The 11,332-nt window shown below is 45.4% G+C and overlaps 1 protein-coding gene across 1 annotated transcript; it reads right to left on the minus strand.

Moving 5' to 3' along the window:
• Positions 1–6,954: 6,954 nt before the first annotated feature.
• On the minus strand, positions 6,955–11,268 carry LOC133926367 (uncharacterized). The gene is made up of 8 exons (XM_062372287.1): positions 10,884–11,268; positions 9,277–9,360; positions 9,103–9,137; positions 8,864–8,975; positions 8,641–8,729; positions 7,493–7,601; positions 7,275–7,415; positions 6,955–7,168 (listed from the first exon to the last, which is right to left on the minus strand). The coding sequence occupies exons 1-8, from the start codon at positions 11,124–11,126 to the stop codon at positions 7,091–7,093; spliced, it is 891 nt and encodes a 296-aa protein (XP_062228271.1). The 5' UTR covers positions 11,127–11,268; the 3' UTR covers positions 6,955–7,090.
• Between the last annotated feature and the right edge of the window lie 64 nt (positions 11,269–11,332).

An 11,332-nucleotide genomic window follows, 5' to 3' on the forward strand; every position in this document is an offset into this window, starting at 1 on the left:
TGCTGCTCCCAGCCTCTTAGTATGATGCCCAACTCAGTCTGGTGAATGAGAAGTCAAGTCTTGCCTATTCAGGACGTATGGTTGCATAAGGGTGGCTAAGCATGGCGACGCAATGACTCAGTCCTTAAACGGCCAGGACAGGCATCTTCTGACAATGAATACCACATAGGTAACTCAAGCCCCCAGGAGCATCCTCATCCAAATTACTACTCCACCTACCCCGCCAAAATAGTTTTCACCCATTTTTACACACCACCTTCTACATCCCACGTGACATCAAGGATTTCACAACCATCAAGGATTCATGGTTTATGAGTTATCATTGATAACAATAAATCTAATCTCCGAGGAGAGGTGTTTTAAAAGCGATGTCTCCGAGGAGACGTATTCACTCATAAGCATGCTAGATATCAAGGTGTCATATGTTATTAATATAGATAATAACAGGTAATCCTAAGGTCATATGTATTTTGGATGATAATATTTATAGCATACCAAGTGTTAATAGGATTAACTACTACAAGTAGTTTTAAGGAAAACGCAATACATAGCACATGCAAAAATAAGTCATGTTTTAGTTGGTCATTCAGATTAATTGAAAACATAGGTCCAATATGATCAAGGAGATATGACTTGCTTTCTTCAAGATTTTCTTCAAGATCTTGGTTGTAGTTAGGATCTTCCTCACTCCTAACGCTTCCCGCGTAGCACTCGCAGAATTCTAGTGGTTCTGCAATTGTGACTACGATCATTAACAGGCTACACTAGAGAAAACTCAAATAACATCAAATGAAAAAACAAATCAGCCCTAATGAATATTACACTATGATAGATAGGTAGATCTCAAATTTAGATGAATTTTGGTGAAAGAATCGTCAAAATCGGAGCCTGAACGGAGAAGTTATGACTCCCGAAAGATTTAATCTAATATTAATCAAGAAAATACAAAATGACACTATTTATGGGTGGGACCCCCATGAAAAGTAACCTGGGCCCATGTGCATAGTAGCTGGGAATGGGCCAAAATTGGTTTGGACTATACCAGGCTTGAGCTTGGGCCGCACAGTACTGTGTTGTACAGTACTCGGGCTAATCGGGTTGGGTCAGCTAGTTTGTGAGCTACAGAGCTAGGCCGACCCATTGGGGCGTGGCCTTTGGGTGGCTGGGCCGGCCTGGTAGGCCCGTTGGCTATCGGGCCGAGCCACGGCTCGACTTGGCCAGGCCATGCGGGAGCATGATGGCCCATCAACGTGCACGGAGGTGTGCAACACGCGTAGAAGCTAAGCGGCAAAGGGGATCGACCGGCGATGAGGAATCACGGCAGAGCTCTGCTGGTGAGCTTGCTAGATCCGTGCTCCGGTCGGGGTTCTCTAAGAGAAGTGGTTGCCGAGCTTCTACACGACACGGAGGACTCGACTGGGGGCTCATCAATGGTGGGTCGGGACCATGGCAGTGCCAGATGGCTGCCGGAGTCAACGGTGGTGGTGCAAGAGATTTGGGTAGCACCTCCCCTAATCTATGCGCGATTTTCCTGCAAGAATGAGCCTAGCGCTCCTTGGCTTTACGGCACGATGGTCGGACCACACACTGGAGCACAAGCATGCCAATGGCGGAGCTAAAACATGGGGATGTATGCGGTTACACGAAAGGAAGCACAAGGGCGATGACATGCTAGCTAGGGGAGTTGCGCGAGGGGGTGGGAATCTCACCGAGCTCAAAAATGGAGAGAAGATGGACAGCGGTCGGTGGAGCGACGATGTGGTGGTAGCGGAGGCGGCTCGATTACCGACGTGGGTGGGCTCCCGTCAGGCTTCTGGTCGATGGAGAGCGGCTCAAGGATGGTGGTGCTCTATGGGTGCTCCTCAGCAGCTCATGGGGGTAGAACGTCGACGGCTAGGTCACAACAACGGAAATGATGGCGGAGGCGGCGCTGTGGTGGTGGCGAAATAGGGAAACATATAGAGAGAGGATAAGGCACTCTATTATAGAAGGAGAGGGTGCTACAGAGAGACTGTGGGAGACCGTAGAGGCCTGCACCAGCTCAACAAAGCATTCATCACTTTGGTCCCAAAGCGGGCTGACGCATCAACACCTTCGGATTTCCGCCCAATTATCCTCATCCACAGCTTGGGAAAAAATATCACTAAGGCTTTGGCGCTTCTCCTAATACTACTTTGCTAGGGGGACTTGGTGGTGGCTGATGCGAGTTCATACTCTGTTTACTGACATTTTCGTCCTGGACTGGTGGGAGCAAACTTGGAGAAGGGTGGCCAAAGAATTTCAGAAAGGACTCAACTCCCTAACTCTCTTGATCAATTGGAGGATTTGGCTCTCTCAGAATGATGTGATCTTCAACAAACACCACGCCTCTTCCGACTACTTAGTTGTGATGATCTGGGAGGACATTGATCAATGGTGCAACGCTAGTGCCAAGCATGTCTACACGCTCAAAGAACAGCTGCGAGTTTTCGGCTCTGTAGCATGATTAACAACGGTTTGGTGTCAATCGTTTTTCTTTCCAGTTCTCATTTTTTTTTTCCTCCGAACTTGTAATTTCTAATTGGTTTACTCGGTTTCGGACTAGACCATCTATTGGTCATTGTGTAACCTTAATTTCTCTCTCCCTTAATACAAAGATGTGCAGCTCTTACATATTTAAAAAAAATCTATGAAAGTGCAGGAGGACATGGCCCTTCTGTTGCTTTAGGTTTGATTGCATCAAAGATATAAAAAATGATGGAAATTTTTTTATATCTCAGATAAAGTGAAGAGCAGTCATTACCAGCCAATTTGGGTGTAAACTGTGTCCGCCGAAAGCAAATTTTACAGGACCCGGTTCTACAAAAGACCCCCTCTCTTGTGATGACATGTGTCTACTCTCCATCTCTTCTCTTCAGTTCAGCCGTTGGATCCGGAGATGGATGGTGTAGATAAGGTCTCACAGAGATCTTTCTGGACAGGATCCTATAAAATTTGCTTCTGTGTCCACTGCCTGTGACCTCCTATCTGGGTGTAACCCATGTCCGTCGCATGCCCTGGGAGCTGCTGCTATTGCTCGCTTAATTAAATTCTTAGGGCTAAGAGCCCACTTAAGCTTCCTCATACCCCTAATGCAGAGACTAATGATAGTTATTTTCCTGCTACTGTCCCCTTCCTCACACTGCCACACATGCCATTTTTTTAGCCTGTAGCGCCCGACTCCACAAGGATGCTCCAAGTGTCGGACGCCTGACCAAGCTGCGTTTTTGCCCGCAAGCGCACTCTCTCTCGTGATGAGATCCACCATGGCAAATAAAACACGTAACGGACAGTAAACGCCCTGTCAACTCATGGTGGTGTTTTAACATCCCAAAATAAAAAAAGAAAATCAAATAAATTTTTTTAAACCTTTCCTTTTCTCTCCCCTCCATTAGGCTCTATCTGGTCCGTTCCTCCGGCCCAATGATCCTCCGACCCATCTCCTTTCCCTCTCTCCCATGTCGGCTCATCTCTCCCTCTGGCCCACTTCCCTCTCCCTCTCCTCTGGCCCAGCCTAGCCGCGCCTCCATTTTCCTCCTCACACGCACACAACGTCGCTCCCCCTGTCCCTTTCCTCACAACAGGACAAGGCGATCGCGCCCGGCCCCTAGCTCCCACGTGCTCCCTCTGAGACGGTAGCATTATGCTCCACATCGACCACTGATGAACCACGCCACACGCACATGCAAAGCGCTCCTACGGCAAGCCCCTACCACGAGCCCCTCCTGAGCTTATCGTCCCCCACCTCCACGTCGGCCGCCTCCGCTTATAAAAGGGCACCCGCCCGAGCTGTGCCACCCCAGCCTATTGGCACCCCAAGCAAGGTAGCCACCCCCTCGCTCAACCTCACCCATGTCTCTCTCTCCCCTCTCCAGCCACTGAGCCCACCCCTCTCCCTCTATCTCACCTTTTGGCTCAAATGCACCGCCATCAAGCTACCCAGAGCCTCCCTACCAGTCCTCCACCCTCTCTCGTACCCTCTCCCCTCATCTGGTCTCTACTGAGCTCCATGGCGAGCTCGCCTGTCCTCATCCATGGTGGCACGTCGCCAACCTTCCCCTTCCCCTCCCCCACTCCATTCCTCTGCAAAATATAGATAAAGTGAAGATGGTAGTCGTACGGCCATTCTGGTGAACCCCCCCCCCCCCCCCATCACTAGCTCCCTCCCCGTGCCCTTGCTGTCGAAGATGACGGCCGTACGGCCGTTCTAGTGAGCCTCCAACATATCCTCTACCGTGGGTCGCATCTCAGTAGGCAGCGCCACCCGATGCTATTCGGCGATCGATGTCGTCTCCTCCGTCATCCCCCTCTCTATGTGTGTAAACCCGATAGGTAGGCCTAGCCGCTGACGCCATTGCCCCTGGGCAAACTGGGCCGCCTTAGCCCACAGGCCAGCCTAGCAGCACATTCATAGCCTAACTCTGACCCATTTGCACAGTGTCAGCCCATCTCCCTAAAACCAGCCCAAATGAATAGTATCAGCCTAATAGCACGGTACCAAGCCCAAAAAAATACAGAAAAAGAAAATTTCTCCTTTTCTTTTTCCAGATTTAATTTTTGGAAGTCCATTTCTCCTCTATTTTAGCTTTAATTTTGACGATTCTTTAACCAAAATTCATCTAAATTCAAGTCATGTCTATTCCCACCAGTTTCATAATTTTTAGAGTATTTGTATTTTTGTTTGTATTTATTTTATTTGTTGTGTGTCATGCTATAGAGACTGGAGCATTCGAGGAAGACGAGGAACCAAGAACATATGACTTCGATCATGACCTCTTTGAGGACTTCAGTGGAAGCAAGTTCCGATCTGTTTTTCCTTATTGATCATATTGAACCCATATTTTATCACCACAACTCGTAACAGTTGTTTTCCCCCACAGTCTAGCCTAGCGGCACAGTCACAGCCTAACTCCGACCCATTCGCACAGTGTCAGCCCATCTCCCTAAAACCAGCCCAAATGAACAGTATCAGCCTAATAGCACAGTACTAAGTCCAAAAATTCCGTTTTTCTTTTTTCCAGATTTAATTTTCGGAAGCTCATTTCTCCTCCGTTCAGCTCCAATTTTGATGATTCTTTAACCAATATTTATCTAAATTCAAGCCATATCCATTCTCATCAGTTTAATAATTTTTGGAGTTTGTTTGTATTTATGTTATTTTGTTGTGTGTTGTAATTTAGAGACCGAAGCATTTGAGGAGGAGGAGGAGCCAGGAACGCAGGACTTCGAGTAGGACCCCCTTGAGGACTTCAGTGGAGGCAAGTCATGATCTATTTTTTTCTTGTTGATCATATTGAACCTAGATTTTATCACCACAATCCGTAGCAGCCGTTTTTCACCAAATAATTATATAAAGTATTACTTATTGGCATAATTTGAATTGTTGATTCAATTATGTCATATTTTAGATTAGCTAGCTTGATTGCTTTTGACCTTAATTTAACCTTGGTAAGCCTAGAATTACGGTCTCGGCAATATTGAGTACGCTAAGACGAACCCCTTGCTATTAGTATGCTTAGGACTGTGTATTACGCTGTTATTTCATGATCTACCATAATTAGTTTTGCGAATTGTGTGTAAAATGTGGTGCTATGTTGATATGTGGGCTATTGTGATGGAAAGGCTTACTGAATAATTGATAACAAAAGAGAACATGTTAGAGTTTGGGCAAATCAGGTTCCCGTCGGGAAATGTCCTGGGAGTTTAAGTGTTGTTTGTGTGGCATGCTTAATGCAGAGATGTTTGTCTTGGCTCGATTAAGGACCGAGTTAGTGTGATACCTTACCTAGTCTTCACAGTACAGTCACTCGACCCTGTATGCATCAGGGCTTAGTCTAAACTCGACTAGCTAGTCTACTAGTCATCCGGAGGTAGAAGTGCAACAGGAGATCAAAGAGCAAGTGCAAGCTTGCCGACCTAGTTGGAGGTCTAGTTTATAGGTCAGGAACCCCTAGTTAGCTCCCGTAGACGACTAGTGGGATGATGCTAAGGTGGGTAATGGTTTTGTTGAGTTGCATTGTTATGACGGTGATATATTACTAACCTCAGCTTATGGGTAAAGTGTGCTACTCTACAAAGGTAACACTATTCGAATAGTCGTGTCCACAATCATGAGCGAACTACGGTTCGGTCACAACAACTAACATGGGTTGTGTGTGTTTCTCTTGTAGTGTGAGTGGGCAAGGTGTGCCTGTTTTTAGTAATAGGTCCAGCAACATGGGTTACCACGAACAGAGTATCCGACAGTATTAAAAACTTGAAACTTGGTGACCTTCCACCACAGCCGAACCCCTCCTGCATTTAACAATGATAATATATTTTTCTTCACAAAACCCGTTTTATGAAAATAAACCCTTGCATGTAAAAACTCAACAGTTCTGCAAAATTAAATTTATAGTTATAAGCTTGTCAATATTGTATGCATGTATTTACATCCTTTGATATAGGACAAGGGTTAGAACTTGCTGAGTACGTTTGTACTCACCCTTGCTTATGATTTTAGAGAAAGAGCAGACTTCACTAACGGTGAGGTCGACGAATAAATCTTAGTCGCATCTGCACACGAGTTGCCTGTTAGGTGACATGTCCTCATGCTAATCATGTTGTGCCCTTTGGTGATTTAAACTATGTTGCTCGTGAGTCTTTACGGGGTCTTTTATGTATTATTAGTTTGATAAATTTATTTTACCACTCACTTTGGTGTATGACTGTGATATTACCTATTGTAAAACTTGTATTTAACAGCGACTGATTTTGAAACTAGTATAATAAAATTTTAAGCACCGAGATGACCCGGAGCGCTTTCAGTTATCCATGGCCTTATAATTTCGACAGCCCCAGGAACTGCTGACTTTTGAGCGATTAGCTGATACAGTTTCAACACATACGACAATAGCAGCGTGCTGTGTTGATTACAGAAACCAAATATGTTGAAACAAACAAACAAACAAATGCAGCGTCCATTCAATTCCATCGTATGTATCTTTTGTTCTATAGAGAAAATACAATCCCGCAATGGTGCATAGAGAATCAGCACTATGGCGTTATGGACCAGAAATTGAAACGACGAAGTTTACATGGCTCCTGTTCCATGCTGGTGAACTACCGATCTCTGAATCACCTTGCCTTCTACATTCATCAACATTGATTCCTGCCACGTTTACCAAATGAATGTAACAAGGAAATTCAAATGCTTCGTATTGATATTGGGACAAAGAAGGGCAACAAGTGTCAGCATAGAGGAGCCATGAACTCACCATCTCTATGGGGCTAACCCTGTGCAAGAAGAAACCATCTACGTTTGTTTGGTTATCACCAGGACTAGGATTTCCAATGTACAACATTGAATTGTCTCGGTGGAAGTATCCACAAAACCCTCCCGTGCTTAGGTATGCGTTCTGTATCATATACAGGGAGTTAAATAATAAGCAATCGCTAATCTGAAAATCTCATCAACAAAGAGAAGAGAACTTACCACTTCATATTTTGCAAAAGTACGCTGAAATGGCGCGTAGAACTTTGTTGTTTCTGGTGTTTCCGCGTCATTGCAAACAATCAATGGATTATATCCAACAACTATTTTCCTGTCTAAAAACAATAAGAATGTGAGCCGGAATGGTTACAGACAACAACTCATGCATAAATCTGCAAAAGTAGTATATAAGAGTGGAGCGTAAATTGAGCTAGAATGAAAAACTATTGTTAGGAATGTTTAAAGTTTGCCAAGATGCCTTCAATTCTAAGATCTACATACGTGCATAGACGCATGTTATGAGTATGTAAGCTTACAGAACATGAAGCAAAAGTATCTACATTCAAGGTAGACGATAGTTGTAGACTATAATATTTGCTTTTTGTCGATGTAAAGAATAAAAGGGTCCTTTGTTAGGAGGGCCTACACCGGCAAATGCCAGCTGACAGTTGACATTTTCAAAATCATAGTCCCACCACGCGACCAGGCAGGGCTTGCGCGATCAGTCCACTGGTCGCGGGGCAGGTACACACCTAACCAATCTAATCGTATTTAATGTAATCCACTCGTGTGTTTTTCTTCCCTAGGTACTCTTTCGACGAATGAAGTCGTGGGCTAGCGTAGAGATACAGTGACCTGTCCCGTAGCATTGGCCTGACAGGCAGGTGTGACGGGCTTGCAGGCAGGTGTGACGGCGTTTGGTAGATGAGAGAGGGCATGCAGGATGACCAGGGTGGGCCGAGCGTGTCCACTTCCTGTAATGATGACTTAGGAGTAGCTGTTTTCGTCAGGTATAAAACAGCCATCGTATTTGACACAGTCTGCTTGTATGTACAACTCGCCTCCTGCTATATAAAAGGGGAAGGACTGGGCTTGTAAAGGAAGACACTCTGAATAAATTCATCTAACTCGTAAGAAAATACACAGGACGTAAGATTATTATCTCACGAGAGGTCTGAACCTGGATAAACCCTGGTGTTCCTAAGTTCTTTTGACACACCCATCCACTAACAGCTAATGAAAACGTTGATCACACACCCATCGTTCATCATACCCCGAATACATTGTCAGCAATTAACCCTCGACACTTCTCCGTTAATAATACAAATAAATTGCATAATGAAGAGGGGCAACTAGTAGTGAAAACTCACCAATTACCGCCGGTCAGCGCTAGTGATCTCTCCAACCATTTGGTTTGTTCCCTATAAGAAGCGCTTACTTTACCATCGTGTAGAGGTTCCTTGAAAAACAATGAGAAATCAATGTATAAGAATCCATAAATGTCAGTCTGTCAGCATATATAACGTGATGCACCGCTGTTGATCAGATAGGCCATCGGCCAGAAGAAACTCAAAGTTGCTCGAGATGTAATACCTGCAGAGACCCTGTGTCCAGACCAATAATATCAAGAACCTGATCATATGACATATTCACTTTCTTCAAAAAGTTACCGACTGTCCGCCCTTGTGACGACGTAGTGTAATACCTGAAGGAGAAACAATTTTACATGTCTTATAATGTACACATAGAAGAGAGAAAACCGTGGGCAGTCTATTACACTACAGAGCTACATTTATTAAAAGTGAGTGTGCAAGTAGGAACAACTAGCTTACCAGGGGATATTCAGAGCTTGGAAGTACAAGGAACCCTGAAAGAGACAGAAAAAAATGAAACGGTAGCTTAGCATTTGACTCAATTAGTTCGACAAGATCAAAACTCCTCCTTAATTATTATAATGGTAATGGACAAGAATCAAGTATTATTAGCGAGAATTGCAAGTTCCTTACATTTTGCCAAAGTGGGTCATCCTCTCCAAATTGAGCGACATCCAACACGAGCTTGACTTCATAAACCTCTGCTATGGTCTCCATCTTCATAGAAAACAGTTTGTATTAAAAACACAAATCTAGAACAGTTGTAGAAAATGCATTCTTCTTCTGTCCAATTTTTTCAAGCCAACGGAAAAGGCACAACTGTGAATCAACAGAATCACACGCAACCAGACATTTCTAAGCTACACCAGGCACATAGAACTGCTACGTCGCTTAATTCTAGATCAACTGCAAAATGTGCCAAAACGGGCGAGTGGCAAATCAGACCTAACCCTTCACTAAGTTCACTTAACTAAGACCGAAGCATTTCCCCTTAATTATATGAACACAATACGCTGTGGAGTTAACAATTCAGAATCCAGTGCGAGTTGGAGCTAAGGCGTGATCAGGAGGCACATTGGCACATGCACCTCATCAGAAGGCTCATGCAGTCATGCTGCATGTGCCATTATCCCAGTCACCCAAGTAAGTCCAATGCCATGCCTAGAGTAATACCAATCTTAGATCTCCATATGTGCAGGTCATCGTCACACATCACCTCATTGTGTGGATCTGTGTGAACGCATTGCTGGTTAGGAGCACGAGGGTATGCTCGCATACACGCGCGCGCAACTGCATGAGCAAATCCGTATCAGAATGACGACACCTTCATTCGGAATGACTTGCCATACTCATCACATCCATATTACATGGAAGATTTACTCCGCACTTATCCAATTTACCGTGACAGCGCTGTGTAGGAAAGCTACCATGGTGATCAATTCATGTCTCTGCCAGTGACGCGTTCAGTGTCGTGCGTGCAAGCGTCAACCTCATGAACGAATTTGCCAACAAGAAGACGTGGTTGGTGTTTGAAGTATCCGCGAAAAGGACTTTTACAGTACACCTAAATGAGTGCATGTCGTCCATTTTTTTCATCCGGTGGTTTAGATTAACCTAATAATACTCTATCGTCTATCAGTATTATAGGTATCATTAAAGAGTATCATAAGGATAGGATTGGAAAAAAAACCATGATAAATTTGTAAATTATATGTTTAATTAGGGAAGATCAAAATGTTAGTTTATTCTTCGAATAAGCTTTCACTTATTCTGTTCATTTCATTTATTAGGGTTTCCACCCTCCGTCGGTCGGTCGATGATGGATGGCGAAGGTCCGAAGTCCGGTCAGTTAATGACGTAATTACCTCTAAGGGTATCAAGATAATTACAATAATACCTACTAAAATAAACGGTTAGATCACAACAATGATACTCTCCATCATCTAGTATCATGGTGTACTGTAAAGGTTCTCTCCGCGAATTGTTCATCTTTTTCTATCAACTTACTTTTTAGTGGATTCGTTCGTATATAGTAACTTAATATGGTATTATAGCTAGAGGTCTCAAGTTCTAGTCATTACCAGCGCAATTCGATAAAAAGAAGCAATGCGAATGGGGGCAATGCCAGGTTGCAACCAGGAAGAGCAAAACGAAGAATGCCACCAGTGGAAACAAGACGCCCGCCGGAAGATGCGGCTTAGGCAGAAGAGACCGCGGAGGGGGAGTAGAAACCCGCGCACCTGCCTCAGGAGCCTCGCCTGCTCGGCGGGCGCCCGCGCTCCGCCGGCGACGCTGAGGAAGGCGACGCCTCCGCCGCGCGCGCCCCGCCCGAGCGCGTCCACCCCGCCCCCGCCCCGCGGGAAGAGCTGCTGCTCGCCGATGCTGAACGCCGCGTAGAGCGCGAGGCAGAGCGCGGCCTGCACGGCCACCGTGCGGCGCCACGGCGGCTGGCAGTTGTGGTCCGCCACCTCTTCTTCTTCCATTTCAGAGGCCGGCGGGCGGGCGGGCGCGCCTTCTTCCACCAGGCTCACGTCTCGCTCTCGCCCGGGGGCTTGTTGTCAGCTGTGTTGCAACTTGCCAAAGGTGATCCATAAAAACCAAACCCAATCATTCATGGCACCTTGCAGTGTGACCACCAGGCCAGGTGTCGGAAAGGAACGATGTTGATTTGACGGGCTCCTTCGACCCT

The sequence above is a fragment of the Phragmites australis genome, chromosome 8, assembly GCF_958298935.1.
Source record: "Phragmites australis chromosome 8, lpPhrAust1.1, whole genome shotgun sequence".
Taxonomy (NCBI): Eukaryota; Viridiplantae; Streptophyta; class Magnoliopsida; order Poales; family Poaceae; genus Phragmites; species Phragmites australis.

Excerpts from the sequence above, each read along its gene's own strand:
- LOC133926367 (XM_062372287.1), bottom strand. The coding sequence starts at position 11,126 with ATGGAAGAAGAAGAGGTGGCGGACCACAACTGCCAGCCGCCGTGGCGC. Across the intron at positions 9,138-9,276 it reads ATGACCCACTTTGGCAAAAT|GGTTCCTTGTACTTCCAAGC; the intron begins GTAAGGAACTTG and ends TGTCTCTTTCAG. Across the intron at positions 8,730-8,863 it reads TGGACACAGGGTCTCTGCAG|GAACCTCTACACGATGGTAA; the intron begins GTATTACATCTC and ends TTGTTTTTCAAG.